The sequence below is a fragment of the Bombina bombina genome, chromosome 3, assembly GCF_027579735.1.
Source record: "Bombina bombina isolate aBomBom1 chromosome 3, aBomBom1.pri, whole genome shotgun sequence".
NCBI classification, from domain to species: Eukaryota; Metazoa; Chordata; class Amphibia; order Anura; family Bombinatoridae; genus Bombina; species Bombina bombina.
This window is the reverse complement of record NC_069501.1, coordinates 965,974,466-965,996,788: the sequence shown is the minus strand read 5'-3', so window position 1 is coordinate 965,996,788 and position 22,323 is coordinate 965,974,466. Positions and strand designations below refer to the sequence as shown.

Below are 22,323 nucleotides of genomic sequence, written 5' to 3'. Positions count from 1 at the left end.
GGATTTATTATTTACAATTAGGCAGACAACAGTCCGTGCAGGATATATTGAGCACTATCTATTTACTGTGGAGAATGCATGATGGTAGACTAATTAACAAGAGGGTAGTTGAATTTGTGTGAAATCAATGTATACATGTCCCCTTTGGGAAGATTCAGGTTTTCTGATAGGCTGTTAGCTCTTAAAGACCCTGTTCACAAGGTCATTTATGCCTGATGAAATTGCTGTTTTTTAATTACCCCCTATTGTGTCTACACTTTTAACATTTATTTTATTTGTTTTAATACATATATAACTCTCCAACGCAAGTGTTGTGTCTAACACTATTCCAGAGCAGAAGTCTGTCATCTGCACCATACCTGTGGATTTATGAAGCAGTATTGGATGTTCCAGCAGAATGTGGCCAGTGAGCTGGGACACAATTTCCAGCACGTTCCTAATAGCACATTGAGGTGCTTTTGTGAGATGTGAGTACCCTGAGTTACCAGTGGTGATTGTGATATTACTACTGATACTTTTGCTTCCTGGCTGAAACTTTTAAATCACAAGGCTTATAGAGGTGGGACAGTCTCATCTAAAAAAGTATTACTCCCCATTCTACTAGATTTGCAATGCAGCAACTTGGTCTTTCTTTACATACCGTAACTCAATTCTACCAATTTTATGTTTTTACTTCTTCTGAAGCGGCTTTTGGAAGGAAAGACCTTCAGGCAGTAGTATCTGGACATTAGGTATTTGCATTAAAAAAAAAAAACAATACATTTTTGTCACCGCCAAATTACTTGTGGACTCCATACCTTAGGTATTTGTTCTCAGGAGTAATGATTCATAGACTCTCACCCACTTTATGAAAGAAAACAATGTATGCTTACCTGATAAATTTCTTTCATTGTGGTCCATGAGACCAGTCTTTTTTCTACTTAATTTTTAATCAATATTTTTTTTTCTGGCAGCAGTTCTAATTTGCGCCTCATTTTCCCAACTTTTTCTTTTTCTCCTTGCTTCGCTATATATCATTACAAGTGAGATCGGAGGGTTAACGTGCTTATGGAGTTTTAGGAATCTTTTCCTCCTCCTAGTGGCCAGGAGTAGAACCATCATGAAATAAATAGATTTGTCAGGTAAACATAAATTATGTTTTCTTTTTAAATAACCAAGTGTGTGAATATATATATATATATATATATATATATATATATATATATATAAACACACACACACATACATATACATACACACACAACATACACACCAGAATAACATATGCTTGATGCACACCTTAAATATTAAAATCCAATATTAAAGGAACAGTCTAGTCAGAAATAAACTTTCATGATTCAGATAGGGCATGTCATTTAAAAAAACTTTCCAATGTACTTTTATCATCAATTTTGCTTTGTTCTCTTGGTATTCTTAGTTAAAAGCTAAACCTAAGTAGGATCATATGCTATTTTTTTAGCCCTTGAAGGTCACCTCTTATCTGAATGCATTTTGACATTTTTTCACAACTAAAGGGATTTAAATCATGTGTGCCATATAGATAGCATTGTGCTCACACACGTGGAGTTACCAAGGAGTCAGCACTGATTGGCTAAGACGCAAGTCTGTCAAAATAACTAAATAAGGGGGCAGTCTGCAGAGGCTTAGATACAAGGCAATCACTGAGGTAAAAAGTGTATTAATATAACTGTTGGTTATGCAAAACTGGGGAATATATACTTATGGGATAATCTATTTTTTTTTTTTTAACAATAAAAATTCTGGTGTAGACTGTCCCTTTAAGCTAAAGTGTGCCCATGTCAGCAGTGGCTTTGTTATGTGTCTGTCTGAAAACTGTATCTCCAGTGTGTATATACTAATATGCAGCGTGAGAAAAGAGAAAAAACCCTCTGCTCCTAAAATCACAACACTTTATTGTAAGATCCTTTTGAAATATGGATAGCAATCCAAAAAAAAAAAAAAAGTGGAGAGAATAGCGCAGCACACAGGCTTATGCATTTCGGGAATCAGCCGTAGTCTTAGCCTAATGCATACATAATTCTGTGGGTTTAAAAAGGGTAAAATGGAACACGATTGGATAACAGAAAATGCTATACCTCCCACTAATACCTAATTGCAGGAATGCTAGACACATGTGAATAGATAGTACAAGCTGTTATGTTAAATGAAAAAATATAATGACAAAAGATATGTCACTAAACTGCAAGTTTAAAGGATTTTAAATGAAAAGAGTTATATAAACTTTTTACTATCTATGTCATATCCAATAACTTATTCACTGTGCAAAAAGTTATATACAATTGGACTCTGATGGGGATATTTCAAAGATATATAATGCTATCTGTGTGGTTATCTGGCAAGATTTAGATAATTACAAGATTGGAGATAAGTTTGATACAGTGACAATATTTCCTGTAAATATTTGCAACAAATTTTGCAAGCGTAGTTTTAATTCACAAAAGCCTTCCTCCCATAAAGTATGTTTTTTTAAAGGTATTACTCCCAATAATTGATTAGGTCATATATAGAATTAAGACCCTCTGGATGTCTGGTGCGCAACTTAAACATCCAGAAGATCTCTATTTTTGCTAGAAGTTTATCTATGTTGCCACCTCTTTTTGGTAGTTTTACATGCTCAATCGCACACCATTTCAGTGAACTTATTTTCCTTTTATGTTTCTCCACAAAGTGGCGCACAAGCGGGGTAGTTGACTTACCCCGTGTGATAGTTGAGATATGTTCTCTTATTCAAGATTTTATATCTCTTGAGGTGAGTCCAATATATTGGACCCCACATATTTTGCATTTTAGCATGTATATTACCTAAGATGACATGCAATTCATACATGTTTGAATCTGGAAAGTTTCCCCAGTTACATGTAATGTTTTTTCCAAGAATTCACATGGTCTGCACTTTCTATGTCCGCAGCCATACATGCCTCTTGTACTCATCCATGTGCTCATTCTAGGGTCCTCATTTTTGAGAGCCGTAGGGGAAAGCATGGACCCTAATGTGGGACATTTTCTGGGGGTACACCTAACTCCAGCCTTTACTAAATCTATTAGTTTGTCATCTGCTGCCAAAATCGGAAAATGTTTCCGAATTATGGCAGCAATCTGTGGGAATTGTGTGCTGTAACTGGTTATGAAGTTTACTCCCTTAAAGATTTTATTTGATTGTGATTTCTTAGTTAGCAAAGAGATTCTATGTCTATTGTCCACTTGTTTCCTAGCCTTGGCTATAATCCTACGGGAGTATCCTCTTTTTCTGAGTCTGTCCTCCAATTCCTTGGCTTCATGGCAATAATCTCCATGCTGTGAACAATTTCTCCTCAATCGGATGAATTCACCTTTTGCCACAGCGGCCGCAGTGTGGTCTGGATGACAACTCTTGCCATGAAGCAACGAATTGCCACTAATTGGCTTTCTGTAAACTTTTGTTTGGATACTACCATCTGTGGATCCTACCAATGTGAGGTCTAGGTAATTGATCTCTCTAGTATGATATTCAAAAGTGAATTTAAGACCAATGGTATTGGAGTTTAGATAATCCCCAAAGTCCTCGATTCTAGATAGGGGACCATCCCATATAAACATGAGGTCATCTATGTACCTCCCCCATATGTATAAATGTTACTGATATAGAGGTTTCTATCTCCAAAGATGTGGACAAATTCCCACTAACCTAAAAATAGGTTGGCGTACGACGGGTCAAACTTTGCCCCCATCGTTGTTCCACATCTCTGGAGGTAGAACACCCCCTGGAATTCAAAGAAGTTGTGGGTTAGTAAGAATTTATTGATTCCAAGGATTCTAATATGTACAGTACATACATTAAATAATAGTGCACTCACACTCATATAGAAAAAACACACAATTAACTGCATACTACTGAAAAATAATTTTAATTAAGCAGGCAAATATAAGGACAGAGGTGAAAGCTTCCTATTTGAGATCAAAGAAAGTACAATTCCAGAGAGCAAAGCTGAAGACTTGCTAGCACAAAATATGCAGGAAATAGACAAAATAACTAAAAACACTTCCTGAAACAGGAATGCCTGATACATCCCCTCCAATAGTTACTTTTTTTTAAATTTTTATACAGTATAAATTTGATATCCCCCAGATATTGCATGAATGACGTTTGCACTACTATGTATATATACCATTTCACTTTTATTTTTAAAATAGGACAATTTGCTGAGTAGATTTGCCTACTGGGGCAACAGTTTGTAAGACACACACAGGCTGAAATGTGTGCTTTTCGTTTCCAGCTAAATATTCTGAGGGATATATTAAAGGGACATAGAAGTACAAAATAAAGGTTCTACTGTGTTAGAGCATGTTATCACTGCTCTATTGCTTACATATAACTATGGTTAACCTCTGCAAAGGAGTTAACATAAAGTCAGCTCCAGAGCAGTACTACTGAACACAGTTGGTGAGCTAAATACAAGAGCCATATGTATCAGCTAGCTACCAGTAGTGCAATGCTGTTTTTGAGCCTACCTAGGTATGCTTTCAAACTAGTGATACCAAGAGAACAAAGTAAATTTGATAATAAAAAAATTAACTGAAATTGAAAGTTTATGTCCTTTTATTTTCAATGTTATAAGCATGAAAATTCACTCACGCACAGACCAGAAGTGTTAAACTTATGACCTTCTACAATATTTTTGTATAATGATAGATAGGCAATATGCACTAATAAAATGCTCCCCTGCATTAGGATTGTAAACATGCCACATATGCCTTTGTATAGACTAGCTGCTATGGGCCCCCTTCAGCACCTGCTGCACTATCACTAAAAGATGCAATCTATGCACACTTTTTCCTTAGTCCTGTAACAGCCTAGGAACTATTACAGCATTTACTGCTTTTGAGGCTTTGCAGTACAGGTTTGCATGAGTGAGCCTACACCCATACGTTTAAGAAACAAAAACTGCTTCTTTAACCTCCTCGCCACCTCAGAGGTAGTAAGATAAATCCCCGACACTCTCGTGTTTGGGGTGACTGACATGATCTGCTACCACTCAATTGGTTGGCGAGAGCAGGTGATAGCATTGCTACTGGCAATTGCAGGTGGACAGGTTTTCAGCGTAAAAATGTGTCCGCTTGCAATCCCGATAATTTTTTTCTGATAATGGCAATTAGTGTCAACCTTCAGTTATTTGCTATCAAAGCTGTATTTGTATTACTATTAATATAACATTTATATTTAAAAGTCTGCTCAGAAAAGTGTAGAAAATAAACCTTATTAAACTTACCCCAAATGATTCACCAATAGATACTAAGATCCTGCAATTGAAAAGGGAAATAATTAATTAAAATTAAACACATTTGCATATAAAATACATATTTGACAGAACCTTGTTTACACTTGAATTTTTTTTTTTTTTTTTTTTATTAATTTTGCGTTTTAAAGGGATGTAGATAAAGAAGAATATTTAAAAAACAAAATCAACACAATATGAACCCAATTTTTGTATGGTTAAACTATGCTCTTCTAAATGCATGGAGAAGAATCACATTGGTGGAAAACAATTACTTTAAAACAACACACATTAAAGGTGCATGAAACACGTTGAGATTGTAATCTAAACTTAAATAACAATGCATAATAAAAAAGCCAGTATATATGATTTATATTGACCTCTCTGCTGCAATTTAAAGGGATATGAAACAGTGCTAATTTAGTAAAAATCTACTGTTACATTCGTATAGCAAAAGTACTCTGCTGAGCATGGGCAATACACTGACTGTAGCTATTATAGGTGTCTCCTAAGCAACATTTCAAAAGGAAAAGCTGTTCCTTTGCCTTCCTGTAGAGGCCAAAGCCCCCTTGAAGCTAAAATATAAATAGTAAAATCCTTTTAAAAAATAAATACAGTGTGTGATTATTTATATTAAAAGGACCATTAAATACAATAGAACTGCATAATTAAAACATGCATAATACAAAGATAATACAAAAGCATTTTTTTTTCAAATGGAGTAGTATATTTGTTTTCTGACAATCACAAAAACAGAATTTATGTTTACCTGATAAATTACTTTCTCCAACGGTGTGTCCGGTCCACGGCGTCATCCTTACTTGTGGGATATTCTCTTCCCCAACAGGAAATGGCAAAGAGCCCAGCAAAGCTGGTCACATGATCCCTCCTAGGCTCCGCCTTCCCCAGTCATTCGACCGACGTAAAGGAGGAATATTTGCATAGGAGAAATCATATGATACTGTGGTGACTGTAGTTAAAGAAAATAAATTATCAGACCTGATTAAAAAACCAGGGCGGGCCGTGGACCGGACACACCGTTGGAGAAAGTAATTTATCAGGTAAACATAAATTCTGTTTTCTCCAACATAGGTGTGTCCGGTCCACGGCGTCATCCTTACTTGTGGGAACCAATACCAAAGCTTTAGGACACGGATGAAGGGAGGGAGCAAATCAGGTCACCTAGATGGAAGGCACCACGGCTTGCAAAACCTTTCTCCCAAAAATAGCCTCAGAAGAAGCAAAAGTATCAAATTTGTAAAATTTTGTAAAAGTGTGCAGTGAAGACCAAGTCGCTGCCTTACATATCTGATCAACAGAAGCCTCGTTCTTGAAGGCCCATGTGGAAGCCACAGCCCTAGTGGAATGAGCTGTGATTCTTTCAGGAGGCTGCCGTCCGGCAGTCTCGTAAGCCAATCTGATGATGCTTTTAAGCCAAAAAGAGAGAGAGGTAGAAGTTGCTTTTTGACCTCTCCTTTTACCAGAATAAACAACAAACAAGGAAGATGTTTGTCTAAAATCCTTTGTAGCATCTAAATAGAATTTTAGAGCACGAACTACATCCAAATTGTGCAACAAACGTTCCTTCTTTGAAACTGGATTCGGACACAAAGAAGGCACGACTATCTCCTGGTTAATGTTTTTGTTAGAAACAACTTTCGGAAGAAAACCAGGTTTAGTACGCAAAACCACCTTATCTGCATGGAACACCAGATAAGGAGGAGAACACTGCAGAGCAGATAATTCTGAAACTCTTCTAGCAGAAGAAATTGCAACCAAAAACAAAACTTTCCAAGATAATAACTTAATATCAACGGAATGTAAGGGTTCAAACGGAACCCCCTGAAGAACTGAAAGAACTAAATTGAGACTCCAAGGAGGAGTCAAAGGTTTGTAAACAGGCTTGATTCTAACCAGAGCCTGAACAAAGGCTTGAACATCTGGCACAGCTGCCAGCTTTTTGTGAAGTAACACAGACAAGGCAGAAATCTGTCCCTTCAAAGAACTTGCAAGATAATCCTTTCTCCAAACCTTCTTGAAGAAAGGATAGAATCTTAGGAATTTTTACCTTGTCCCAAGGGAATCCTTTAGATTCACACCAACAGATATATTTTTTCCATATTTTGTGGTAGATTTTTCTAGTTACAGGCTTTCTGGCCTGAACAAGAGTATCAATGACAGAATCTGAGAACCCTCGCTTTGATAAGATCAAGCGTTCAATCTCCAAGCAGTCAGTTGGAGTGAGACCAGATTCGGATGTTCGAACGGACCTTGAACAAGAAGGTCTCGTCTCAAAGGTAGCTTCCATGGTGGAGCCGATGACATATTCACCAGGTCTCCATACCAAGTCCTGCCCCAGCCCACCAGACTGGCGTCGGTCGTGACAATGACCCACTCTGGTCTGCGGAAGCTCATCCCCTGTGACAGGTTGTCCAGGGACAGCCACCAACTGAGTGAATCTCTGGTCCTCTGATCTACTTGTATCGTCAGAGACAAGTCTGTATAGTCCCCATTCCACTGACTGAGCATGCACAGTTGTAATGGTCTTAGATGAATTCGCGCAAAAGGAACTATGTCCATTGCCGCTACCATCAAACCTATTACTTCCATGCACTGCGCTATGGAAGGAAGAGGAACAGAATGAAGTATTTGACAAGAGTTTAGAAGTTTTGATTTTCTGGCCTCTGTCAGAAAAATCCTCATTTCTAAGGAGTCTATTATTGTTCCCAAGAAGGGAACCCTTGTTGACGGAGATAGAGAACTTTTTTCTACGTTCACTTTCCACCCGTGAGATCTGAGAAAGGCCAGGACAATGTCCGTGTGAGCCTTTGCTTGTGGAAGGGACGACGCTTGAATCAGTATGTCGTCCAAGTAAGGTACTACTGCAATGCCCCTTGGTCTTAGCACCGCTAGAAGGGACCCTAGTACCTTTGTGAAAATTCTTGGAGCAGTGGCTAATCCGAACGGGAGTGCCACAAACTGGTAATGCTTGTCCAGAAATGCGAACCTTAGGAACCGATGATGTTCCTTGTGGATAGGAATATGTAGATACGCATCCTTTAAATCCACCGTGGTCATGAATTGACCTTCCTGGATGGAAGGAAGAATTGTTCGAATGGTTTCCATTTTGAACGATGGAACCTTGAGAAACTTGTTTAGGATCTTGAGATCTAAGATTGGTCTGAATGTTCCCTCTTTTTTGGGAACTACGAACAGATTGGAGTAGAACCCCATCCCTTGTTCTCCTAATGGAACAGGATGAATCACTCCCATTTTTAACAGGTCTTCTACACAATGTAAGAATGCCTGTTTTTTTATGTGGTCTGAAGACAATTGAGACCTGTGGAACCTCCCCCTTGGGGGAAGCCCCTTGAATTCCAGAAGATAACCTTGGGAGACTATTTCTAGCGCCCAAGGATCCAGAACATCTCTTGCCCAAGCCTGAGCGAAGAGAGAGAGTCTGCCCCCCACCAGATCCGGTCCCGGATCGGGGGCCAACATCTCATGCTGTCTTGGTAGCAGTGGCAGGTTTCTTGGCCTGCTTACCTTTGTTCCAGCCTTGCATTGGCCTCCAGGCTGGCTTGAGAAGTATTACCCTCTTGCTTAGAGGACGTAGCACTTGGGGCTGGTCCGTTTCTGCGAAAGGGACGAAAATTAGGTTTATTTTTGGCCTTGAAAGACCTATCCTGAGGAAGGGCGTGGCCCTTGCCCCCAGTGATATCAGAAATAATCTCTTTCAAGTCAGGGCCAAACAGCGTTTTCCCCTTGAAAGGAATGTTAAGCAATTTGTTCTTGGAAGACGCATCCGCTGACCAAGATTTTAGCCAAAGCGCTCTGCGCGCCACAATAGCAAACCCAGAATTTTTCGCCGCTAATCTAGCCAATTGCAAAGTGGTGTCTAGGGTGAAAGAGTTAGCCAATTTGAGAGCATGAATTCTGTCCATAATCTCCTCATAAGAAGAATCTTTATTGAGCGCCTTTTCTAGTTCATCGAACCAGAAACACGCTGCTGTAGTGACAGGAACAATGCATGAAATTGGTTGTAGAAGGTAACCTTGCTGAACAAACATCTTTTTAAGCAAACCCTCTAATTTTTTATCCATAGGATCTTTGAAAGCACAACTATCTTCTATGGGTATAGTGGTGCGTTTGTTTAGAGTAGAAACCGCCCCCTCGACCTTGGGGACTGTCTGCCATAAGTCCTTTCTGGGGTCGACCATAGGAAACAATTTCTTAAATATAGGGGGAGGGACGAAAGGTATGCCGGGCCTTTCCCATTCTTTATTTACAATGTCCGCCACCCGCTTGGGTATAGGAAAAGCTTCGGGGGGCCCCGGGACCTCTAGGAACTTGTCCATTTTACATAATTTCTCTGGAATGACCAAATTCTCACAATCATCCAGAGTAGATAACACCTCCTTAAGCAGAGCGCGGAGATGTTCCAATTTAAATTTAAATGTAATCACATCAGGTTCAGCTTGTTGAGAAATTTTCCCTGAATCTGAAATTTCTCCCTCAGACAAAACCTCCCTGGCCCCCTCAGACTGGTGTAGGGGCACTTCAGAACCAATATCATCAGCGTCCTCATGCTCTTCAGTATTTTCTAAAACAGAGCAGTCGCGCTTTCGCTGATAAGTGGGCATTTTGGCTAAAATGTTTTTGATAGAATTATCCATTACAGCCGTTAATTGTTGCATAGTAAGGAGTATTGGCGCACTAGATGTACTAGGGGCCTCCTGTGTGGGCAAGACTGGTGTAGACGAAGGAGGGGATGATGCAGTACCATGCTTACTCCCCTCACTTGAGGAATCATCTTGGGCATCATTTTCTCTAAATTTTGTGTCACATAAATCACATCTATTTAAATGAGAAGGAACCTTGGCTTCCCCACATACAGAACACAGTCTATCTGGTAGTTCAGACATGTTAAACAGGCATAAACTTGATAACAAAGTACAAAAAACGTTTTAAAATAAAACCGTTACTGTCACTTTAAATTTTAAACTGAACACACTTTATTACTGCAAATGTGAAAAAGTATGAAGGAATTGTTCAAAATTCACCAAAATTTCACCACAGTGTCTTAAAGCCTTAAAAGTATTGCACACCAAATTTGAAAGCTTTAACCCTTAAAATAACGGAACCGGAGCCGTTTTTATATTTAACCCCTTTACAGTCCCTGGTATCTGCTTTGCTGAGACCCAACCAAGCCCAAAGGGGAATACGATACCAAATGACGCCTTCAGAAAGTCTTTTCTATGTATCAGAGCTCCTCACACATGCATCTGCATGTCATGCTTCCCAAAAACAAGTGCGCAATAGAGGCGCGAAAATGAGGCTCTGCCTATGATTAGGGAAAGCCCCTAGAGAATAAGGTGTCCAATACAGTGCCTGCCGGTTATTTTACATAATTCCCAAGAATAAAATAATTCCTCAAAGCTATGAAGTATAAAATATGCTTATATATCAATCGTTTTAGCCCAGAAAATGTCTACAGTCTTAAAAGCCCTTGTGAAGCCCTTTTTTTCTTTATGTAATAAAAATGGCTTACCGGATCCCATAGGGAAAATGACAGCTTCCAGCATTACATCGTCTTGTTAGAAATGTGTCATACCTCAAGCAGCAAAAGTCTGCTCACTGTTTCCCCCAACTGAAGTTAATTCCTCTCAACAGTCCTGTGTGGAAACAGCCATCGATTTTAGTAACGGTTGCTAAAATCATTTTCCTCTTACAAACAGAAATCTTCATCTCTTTTCTGTTTCAGAGTAAATAGTACATACCAGCACTATTTTAAAATCACAAACTCTTGATTGAATAATAAAAACTACAGTTAAACACCAAAAAACTCTAAGCCATCTCCGTGGAGATGTTGCCTGTACAACGGCAAAGAGAATGACTGGGGAAGGCGGAGCCTAGGAGGGATCATGTGACCAGCTTTGCTGGGCTCTTTGCCATTTCCTGTTGGGGAAGAGAATATCCCACAAGTAAGGATGACGCCGTGGACCGGACACACCTATGTTGGAGAAAAAAATTATGCTTACCTAATAAATGAAATTCTTTCACAATGGTGAGTCCACGAGCCATCATGTGAGGGAAAATCCCCCCTTCTAACCACCAGGAGGAGGAGGCAAAAGACACCAGAGCTTTAAATGACTCTTACTTCCCATGACCCTCAGTCGTACAAATGGCCAAGTATATGAGGAAAAAAGAAAAGCAGGAAAGATAAACTGTGGCAAAGAGCAAAAGAAGTACTGCCACCACCTGAACAAAAAGAGGGCAGGACTCAGACTTTTACCATAATGAAAGAAAGTTCAGAGTCTCTTCTAGCCGAAGAAATAGCTAGAAGATAAAGTACCTTCCAAGATAAAAGCTGAAGGTCCAAACCATGCATTGGCGCAAAAGGACGGGTTTGAAGAACCCTCAAAATCAGATTCAGATTCCAAGGAGGAGAAACTTGATGAATAACTGGCTTTATCCTAATGAGAGCCTGAACAAAGGCCTGGAAGTCAGGAATTTTAGCAATCTTCTTATGAAACAAAGCAGAAAGAGCAAAAATCTGACTCTTTAAAGAACTTGCTGATAACCATTTATCTAAGTCTTCCTGCAGGCAATCAAGAACTGTAAGAATTCTAAAAGATATCCAATAACAACCTTTGCAAGAACACCACACAAAAAAGGTTTTCCAGAGCTTATCATAAATACGTCTGGTAACAGGTTTCCTAGCCTGAATCAAGGTATCAATAACCTTGTTAGAAAAACCTCTCTGAAGCAGAATTAAAGGGATACTAAACCCAATTTTTTTCTTTCATGATTCAGATAGAGCATGAACATTTAAACAACTTTCTAATTTACTCCTATTATCAATTTTTATGCATTCTCTTACTATCTTTATTTGAAAAAGAAGGCATCTAAGCTAAGGAGCCAGATAGCTTTTGGTTCAGACCCTGGACAGCACTTGTTTAATGGTGGCTGACATTTTGCAACCAATCCGCAAGAACAACCCAGGTTGTGAACCAAAAATGGGCCGGCGTCTAAACTTACATTCTTGCCTTTCAATTAAAGATAGCATTAGTTTTTAAACAAGCTATCAAAATGCTTGGGCCTTTAAAAGGATCTCAAAGCACTCAAAACAGGAAGACTCTTCTTCGAGGAAGCCTTGAATGAAAACTTATTCCATACCCCTGGGAAATGATTTGTAATACCCAGGGTTCCTGGACAGATCTCTCCCAAGCCTCTCAAAAGAGACTCAATCTGCCTCCTACTATAGACTGGTTTGGTATGGGGCCGCACCTTCATGCGGTCTTGGGAGCTGCTTTAGTCTTTGTGGACTATTTTTTTCTGGACCAAGAAGAATTAGACTTCCAGGATGTTTTAGAGTAGTCAGATCTCTGAGCAGAGGAGGCATCTTTATGAGACAGATTAACGAAAAGCGCAAAAACGCCCTGTAGATCTAGGCCACGGGTTCCCAAACTGTGGGGCGCGCCTCCCCAAGGGGGCACCAGAGCTCTTAAGGGGAGGTGCAGGAACAGGAGCGGGAATGTTTTTTTTATTTTTATTTAAATGAATGTTCAAGTTTTTCGGTGGCAGCCTCTCTAGCAAACAGCGCCGTGACATGAAGACTGAATGTTTTCCGAGTGCAGTGAGGCTCAGTGACCAACCAGCGTTGCTTATTGCCGTAAGTACAAAGGAAAGGACTCTGCTTTTTTGCATGTTTTTAAATGTGTGTGGTTGAAGAGAAGCAGGGAGCACGGGCTGTGTGTTGCACAGACAGGGCACATAACGGAGCTTACCTTCAACCACATGCAGATGAAAAGATGCAGCAAAGTAAAGTAAGGGGACACACTGATTTAAGGTCCTTGTGCTTTATATGTACAGTGCTGAAAAAACATCCTCTTCGCACAGAGGCAAAAGTTAGAGAAGGTTGAAAAGCATAAAATGAACCCCATAATGCATGTATATTGAGTATTGTGCAAATTAATGCCTGCACATGGTGTGCCTGTATTAGGAGATGTAATTGAGGGTTTTGCGCCATCTTTATTCAAAAGGTTTTTTTTTTGGGTGTGTGGCTGCCTATGGGGGCTTTGTGTGCATGTGGCTGCCTATGGGACTTGTGTGTGTGCATGTGACTACCTATGGCGCTTGTGTGTGCGCGCATGTGGCTGCCTATGGGGGCTTGTGTGTGCGTACCTGTGGCTGTCTATGGGGGCTTGTGTGTGTGCGCATGTGGCTGCCTATGAGGGCTTGTGTGTGCGTGCATGTGGCTGCCTATGGGGGCTTGTGTGTGTGCATGTGGCTGCCTATGAGGGCTTGTGTGTGCGTGTGTGCATGTGGCTACCTATGGGGGCTGGTGTGTGTGCATATGGCTGCCTATGAGGGCTTGTGTGTGTGTGCATATGGCTGCCTATGGGCGCTTGTGTATGTGTGTGTGAGAATGTGGATGCCTTTAGAGGCTTGTATGTGTGTGCATGTGGCTGCCTATGGGGGCTTGTGTGTGCATGTTGCCGTTTATGAGGTCTTGTGTGTGTTTGCATATGGCTGCTTGTGTATGTGTGTGTGAGAATGTGGCTGCCTATAGAAGCTTGTATGTGTGTGCATGTGGCTGCCTATGGGGGCTTGTGTGTGCATGTGGCTGCTTATAGGGGCTTGTGTGTGTGTACATGTGGCTGCCTATGGGGGCTTGTGTGTGCATGTGGCTGCTTATAGGGGCTTGTGTGTGCATGTGGCTGCTTATAGGGGCTTGTGTGTGTGCGCATGTGGCTGCCTATGGGGGTTTGTGTGTGTATGCATGTGGCTGCCTATGGGAGCTTGTGTGTGCATGTAGCTGCCTATGGGCGCTTGTGTGTGCGCGTGGCTGCCTATGGGGGCTTGTGTGTGTGCATGTAGCTGCCTATGGGGGCTTGTGTGTGCATGTGGCTGCCTATGGGGGCTTGTGTGTGTGTGTGTGCATGTAGCTGCCTATGGGGGCTTGTGTATGCATGTGGCTGCCTATGGGGGCTTGTGTGTGCGTGTGGCTGCCTATGGGGGCTTGTGTGCGCGCATGTGGCTCCCTATGGGGGCCTGCGTGTGAATGTGGCTCCCTATGGGGGCCTGTGTGTGAATGTGGCTCCCTATGGGGGCCTGTGTGTGAATGTGGCTGTCTACGGGGGCCTGCGTGTGCATTGTGCATATGGCTTCATATGGGTGCTTGTGTTTGTTGTTGTGTGTGTGTGCGCATGTTGCTGCCTACGGGGGCTTGTGTGTGTGCACGCATGTGGCTGCCTATGGGTGCTCTGTAAAGGGAAAGAAAACAGTTTGCATTTAGAAATGATATCAGCAGACCAAGACTTAAGCCACAAAGCTCATCTAACAAAAACAGCTAAATCAGAATTCTTAGCATACAACTATGCTCCAAAATAATAGTAGTATGCATGGCCAAAGTGGAAATAACTTCATCAACCTTAGGAACAGTCCCCCCAAATCTCTGTATTAACAGAAGGGAGAGGAAACAGACTTGAATTTAGAAATTGGAAAAAATATACCTGGTTTCTGACATTCCTTAGAAACTGAGAAAGTGCAGATTAACTTTCCTGGGAGCAGCTTTAATAGGGTAAAATCCCTTGTATATTTTGAAGTGCAGAAAAAACCCTGTTTAGGATTAGCAATAGACTCAGCACGAGGTACAAAGCTGAGGTGAAATAAACATACTGTACACATCTCAGAAGGAAACTGAGTGTGCTAAGCCGACTGCCATAAATTTGAGGCAACAGTAACCTCATAAACAATAATTTTCAAAAGTGCCTTATAGTGCTAAAAACTGCTAGTATAAGGTGTACAGTGTATAAAATATGTCCCCAGACTATGTGAATCATGTGTACGTGTTAATACTAATAGGTAGTGGGCTTGTAAGATGTAGGTATTTACAGCACCTTTGTCCACTAGGACAACTGCAGCAATTTGTTTCCAGTAGACGAGCCCATCCTAAGCACTGCAAGCACAATGCCAAGGATCTGAATTAGTTACAGCATCTACAACCCAGGAGGTTAGTGGTCAAGACCACATTTCACATGGGGAGGGCTGTGGATCCACAAGGAGCAGCTCACGGCAGACCAGGGAATTGTTGGACAAGTCCACATTTTACCTGGGAGGCATGAGACATTTCTCAATGAGAAAAGACCTTTCACTGCCTGGCTGATAACCTTGTCTGCCCCTCGGAATGACAGTTTACTTGGAGGAGGATTAGAAAATCCCCTTTCAAACAATGAGTAAATCTTTAAAGGGACAGTATACACTCATTTTCATATAACTGCATGTAATAGATACTACTATAAAGAATACGATGCACAGATACTGATATAAAAATCCAGTATAAAACTGTTTAAAAACTTACTTAGAAGCTTTCAGTTTAGCTCCGTTGAAAAGGTAGCTGGAAAGCCCCACTGCAAGTGGGAAATAAGACCCTCCCCCCTCCCCCTTCTTTTGCATATGAAAAGACCCTTTACACAAACAGGAGCAAGCTGGAGAAGGTAGCTGACAGTATTCACATAAAACTTTGGGGCTTGGTTAGAGTCTGAAAATCAGAGCAATGTTATTTAAAAATAAGCTAAATTATACATTTTTTAAAAGAAAAAACTTTATGGGCTATATAAATAGATCATCTACAAAACATTTATACAAAGAAAAAATGAGTGTATAATGTCCCTTTAACTTCACTTTCACCACAATCCTCACCAAGGAAGGAAAAACAGAATGATTGAGGGAAATAGGAGGGATTTAAAGCTCTGGTGTGTTGAGGTGTCTTTTGCCTCCTCCTGGTGGTCAGGCGGTGAATATTACCATACGTGACGACTCGTGGACTCCCACCATCTGATGAAATAAATGCATACAATATATGTATATATATATATATATATATATATATATATATATATATATATATATATATATATATACACACATATATATATATATATATATATATATATATATACACACACACACATATACAGTATGTATATACACACGCATATATATATATATATATATATATATATATATATATATATATATATATATATATATATATACATATATATATATATATATATATATATATATATACATACACACACATACACAAACAAACAAAGAGCATACATATATACACATTGTGAATTCTTGCACATGCTTAGTACATTTAAATTCAAAATCTATGCTATAATTTGTACTTAAGAGTTTTACATGATATCAATAACATACAAGCTTAATATAGTTTCAACAGTAAATAACTGTAATAATGAAAATATTAATAAGAACCTGTTGACCTTTTACTTGGTCATCAAAACCATGACAAATTATCAAAGATGAATAGTCTCTTTCCCATCAGAGCATAATCTTGAATATAGATAATTTTGGGAAACCCTTTTTCACAAATAAAGAGATCTTAATTGCATAATTAACAAGTACATAATAAAAATAAAATGCAAAAACACCTACTTTGAATTTCAAATAAGCAGTATTTTTTTTTTGATAAATGTATTTTTTCTCCCATTTTCCAGCCCCCTGTATAATGTGGCAGACATCAGCCAATCACAGACTAGTATAAGTATACCCTGTGAGCTTGTGCACATGCTTAGTAGGATGTTGTTACCCAGAAAGTGTGAATATAAAAAGACTGTGCAAAATTTTATAATGGAAGTAAATTGGAAAGTGTCAAACTACATGCTCTTTCTATATCATAAAAGTTTGTTTTGACTTGAGTGTCCCTTCAAACATTTTGTTAAAAAGGCTTCATTGAGCATCAGCAACTCGCATTTGAGACTCATCAGAGTGATTTCATAAGATTAAGGAGGAATTTTGTGACTGCACTAACCTTGACCTTGGAGTCATCTTGGTAGGAGAAAGCAATCCTTCAGAAGTTTTGTATGGAGTTTTTAATGGAGATACATAGATATTATTTCCACCAGGCAACCTTAAGGGAGAGGTTGCAAAGCGGTAAGGGCTTCGAGGAATGTGAGGAATTGGAGACAAGGTAGGAGGCTAAAAGATAATGTATAAATACCAGTAAACACATAAAAAGAGAACGTACAACACTATAAACTAAGGGAATTTAGGCATGTCATTTAGAAATATGTATATACATGAATAAGAATGTGAAGATCAGAAATATGTTCTATGCAATTATAAATGCAAGATTTCTGAGGATTACAGGAAAACATTCTATAGATTAGTTTAATATATATTTACCCTGGTTTTACAGATTACTGTAATATAAATAACCTTTCCTTAACAACTAATGAAATATATAAAATTTACTAAAAAAAATAAAAAAATTGGTTTGATAGTAATAACATAAATTATGCTTACCTGATAATTTCATTTCCATCGTGGGGAGGAGAGTCCACGGCTTCATTCATTATTTATGGCAATTAAGAACCTGGCCACCAGGAGGAGGCAAAGACACCCCAGCCAAAGGCTAAATACCTCCCCCACTCCCCTCATCCCCCAGTCATTCTGCCGAGGGAACAAGGAACAGTAGGAGAAATATCAGGGTATAAATGGTGCCAGAAGAAAATATTAAATTTAGGGCCGCCCACCGGAGATACGGGCGGGAGCCGTGGACTCTCCTCCCCACGATGGAAATTAAATTATCAGGTAAGCATAATTTATGTTTTCCATCTAAAGGGGAGGAGAGTCTACGGCTTCATTCATTACTTATGGGAAACATATACCCAAGCTCTAGAGGACACTGAATGAAAAGGGGGGTTAAAGGTCGGCCCTTAAACTGAGGGCACCACAGCTTGTAGAACCTTTCTCCCAAAAACAGCTTCCGCAGAAGCAAAAACGTAAAATTTGTAAAACTTTGTGAAAGTATGCAAGGAGGACCAGGTAGCCGCCTTACAAATCTGTTCCATAGAAGCCTCATTTTTGAAGGCCCATGATGAAGCCACTGCTCTAGTGGAATGAGCCGTAATCCTCGGAGGGGGCTTGTGTTCCACCGTCTCATAGGCGAGGCGGATCAAGCTCCTCAGCCAAAAAAGTAGCAGAGGCCCGCTGACTCCTGCTCTTCCTTGAATAGACTACAAAAAGGGAGTTAGATTGTCTGAAATCTTTAGTTGCCTGTAGATAGAACTTCAAGGCACAAACCACATCCAGATGATGAAGTAGCCTCTCCTTAGAAGAAGAGGGGCTAGGACACAAAGAAGGAACAACTTTTTCCTGATTGATGTTACGGTCAGACACCACCTTGGGAAGAAATCCCAAGCCAGTGCGAAGAACAGCCTTATCCGCGTGAAACACCAGATAAGGGGGCTCATGTTGCAAGGCCGCCAGTTCGGAAACTCTGTGGGCCGATGAAATGGCTAACAGGAAAAGAACCTTCCAAGACATGATCTTTATGTCAAGAGAATGCATAGGCTCAAACGGAGCCCTCTGTAAAACTTTAAGAACCAAATTCAAGCTCCACGGGTTAGACTGCCTAAAGACAGGCCTGATTCTAGACAGGGCCTGAACAAAGGATTGAATGTCAGGGAGCTCAGCGAGCTTCCTATGCAACAACACTGATAGAGCCGAGATCTGTCCCTTCAAAGAACTAGTGGCCAGACCCTTCTCCAAACCCTCTTGGAGAAAGGACAAAATCCTGGATACCTTCACCTTGTGCCAAGGATATCCATGGCCCTCACACTAGGACAAGTAAACTCTCCACACCTTATGGTAGATGCGTCGAGTGACTGGCTTACTCGCATGAACTAGAGTATCAATCGCGGTTTCAGAAAAATCTCTCCTGGCTAGGACTAAGCGTTTAATCTCCACGCAGTCAGCCTCAGAGAATCTAGATTCTGATGTTGAAAAGGACCCTGTTCCAGCAGAACCCTGAGACAGGGTAACCTCCACGGCGGAGAGGATGACATCTCCACCAGATCCGCAAACTACGTCCTCCGCGGCTACGAAGGAGCAATCAGAATGGACGACGCTCTCTTCTGCTTTATGCGTGCCACTATACGAGGTAGAAGTGGTAACAGAGGAAAAATGTACACTAGACTGAACCCCCAAGGTACTGCCAACAAATCTATCAGCTCCGCTTGGGGGTCCCTCAACCTCGATCCGTATCGGGGAAGTTTGCAATTTAATCGGGACACCATGAGATCAATCTCTGGCAAATCTCTGCAAACAACTCGGGGTAAAGAGACCATTCCCCCGGATTAAATGTTTGTCTGCGGAGAAAATCCGCTTCCCAGTTGTCCACTTCAGGGATGTGGATCGCTGAAAGCGAACAGCTGTGGGCCTCCGCCCACTCCAGAATCCGAGACACCTCCCTCATTGCTAGGGAGCTCCTCGTACCCCCCTGGTTGTCGATGTATGCCAAAGAGGTAATGTTGTCCATCTGGAACCTGATAAAGTTGCACTCCCCCAGACAGTGCCACGCCTTCAGAGCGTTGTAGATCGCTCGCAGTGCCAGGATATTTATAGGAAGAAGAGACTCCAGTTGAGACCATTTTCCTGTGCACTGGCACCCCAAACAGCTCCCCATCCCGTCAGACTTGCGTCAGTGGTCACAATTTCCCAGGACGGTCTCAAGAAGGATGTCCCCATCGACAACTGGACCGGACGGATCCACCAAGAGAGGGAAGACCGAGTCTGTGCATCCATGGATATCAGCTGTGACAGATCGGAATGATCGCCGTTTCACTGCCTCAACATGCACAGTTGAGGAGGTCTGAGATGAAATATTGTGAATGGAATGACGTCTATGCTGGAGACCATGAGCCCAATCACCTCCATACACTGAGTGACTCCCTAAGGACTGAAGGGCAAGACAGACGGACGCAATCTTCCGGTGTCGCTGATCTGTGAGCAATATCTTCATGGACACGGAGTCTAGTATCGTGCCCAGAAACTCCACCCTGGTGCTGGGAACCAGGGAACTTTTTCCGGAGTTGATCTTCCAACCGTGAGATTGAAGTAACAGAAGCAGAGCCCTTGAGTTGACTTCTGCGAGATGAAAGGACGACGCCTGAACTAAAATGTTGCCGCAATTCCCCTTGTTCTGGCCACTGCAAGCAGGGCCCCCAGAACCTTTGTGAAGACTTTAGAGGGCGTCGCCAGACCGAAGGGAAGGGCCACAAATTGAAAATGTTGGTCCAAAAACGCAAATCTGAGAAACTTGAAATGGTCCTTGTGAATTGGAATATGCAGGTAGGCATCCTTCAAGTCTATTGTGGTCATGAATTGCCCCTCTTGAACTAGAGGCAAAATGGACCTGATCGTTTCTATTTTGAACGATGGAACGGACAGGAACTTGTTTAAACACTTTAAATCCAGAATCGGGCGGAACGTGCCCTCCTTCTTTGGAACCACAAATTTGAATAGTACCCTAGACCCCCCTTTCTGCATGGGGTACTGGTACGATAACGCCTATGAGAGATCCCTCACACAATCTAGAAAGGCCTCTCTCTTTTCTGACCTTGAAGACAGGTTTGACACAAGGAATCTGCCCCTGGGCAGAAGGGACCTGAACCCTATCCTGTAACCCTGGGCGACAACCTCCAGAACCCAAGGGTCCTGAACATCCTGCAACCAGGCGTCGGAGAAGAGAGACAATCTGCCCCCTACTCGGTCCGTAGACCTGTCGGGGGCCGCTCCTTCATGCCAATTTTGTCTCGGCGGGCTTCTTGTTCTGCTTAGACTTATTCCTAGCCCGAGGCGGCGGGCTGCTGGCTTTGGGCCTTGTCCACGAAAAAAGGACAAAAATTGGAACCCTTAGGTTTAGCCTTTTTATTCTGGGGCAGGAAGGCGCCCTTGCCTCCCGTAACCGTGGATATAATAGAGTCCAGGCCTGGACCGAACAAAATCTTACCTTGAAAAGGCAGGGACAGTAACCTCAGTTTAGAAATCATGTCCGCCGACCAAGATTTTAGCCACAGCACCCTGCGTGCTAAAACGGAAAACACTGACACATCTTAGCGTTCAGGCGAATAATCTGCATATTGGCGTCGCAAATGAAAGAATTGGCAACCTTCAGCACCTTAATCTTTTCCTGTACCTCTTCGAAAGAGGGCTGGCCCTCAATCATCTTGCACAGAGAATCACACCAATATGACAAAGCTCCAGTTGAAAAACAAACCCTGTGTGCTGAAGCATTTTCCTTAACATGTTTTCCAACTTTTTATCCATGGGCTCCTTGAAAGACAAGCTATCCTCTAGAGGAATAGTCGTATGCTTAGAGAGCGTGGAGATAGCTCCATCCACCTTGGGAATGGTTCCCCACAGCTCAAGCTGGGCCTCTGGAACGGGGAAAAGCTTCTTAAAGTTAGAAGAAGGGGAAAAACATAATTTATGCTTACCTGATAAATTTATTTCTCTTGTAGTGTATCCAGTCCACGGATCATCCATTACTTGTGGGATATTCTCCTTCCCAACAGGAAGTTGCAAGAGGATCACCCACAGCAGAGCTGCTATATAGCTCCTCCCCTCACTGCCATATCCAGTCATTCGACCGAAACAAGCCGAGAAAGGAGAAACCATAGGGTGCAGTGGTGACTGTAGTTTAATTAAAATTTAGACCTGCCTGAAAAGGACAGGGCGGGCCGTGGACTGGATACACTACAAGAGAAATAAATTTATCAGGTAAGCATAAATTATGTTTTCTCTTGTTAAGTGTATCTAGTCCACGGATCATCCATTACTTGTGGGATACCAATACCAAAGCTAAAGTACACGGATGATGGGAGGGACAAGGCAGGAACTTAAACGGAAGGAACCACTGCCTGTAGAACCTTTCACCCAAAAACAGCCTCCGAAGAAGCAAAAGTATCAAATTTGTAAAATTTGGAAAAAAGTATGAAGGGAAGACCAAGTTGCAGCCTTGCAAATCTGTTCAACAGAGGCCTCATTTTTAAAGGCCCAGGTAGAAGCCACAGCTCTAGTAGAATGAGCTGTAATCCTTTCAGGAGGCTGCTGTCCAGCAGTCTCATAGGCTAAACGGATTATACTCCGAAGCCAAAAAGAAAGAGCGGTCGCCGAGGCCTTCTGACCTCTCCTCTGTCCAGAGTAAACAACAAACAGGTTAGATGTT

The 22,323-nt window shown here is 41.3% G+C and overlaps 1 protein-coding gene across 1 annotated transcript in view; it reads right to left on the bottom strand.

The window, feature by feature from the left end:
- RB1 (RB transcriptional corepressor 1) overlaps positions 1–22,323 on the bottom strand; it is a 1,127,793-nt gene that overhangs the window by 37,390 nt on the left and 1,068,080 nt on the right. The window contains exons 26-27 of the mRNA XM_053708021.1: positions 17,122–17,288; positions 5,268–5,298 (exon numbers count right to left, since the gene is read on the bottom strand). Coding sequence (XP_053563996.1) covers positions 5,268–5,298; positions 17,122–17,288 — 198 coding nt within the window. The remainder of the gene's footprint in view (positions 1–5,267; positions 5,299–17,121; positions 17,289–22,323) is intronic.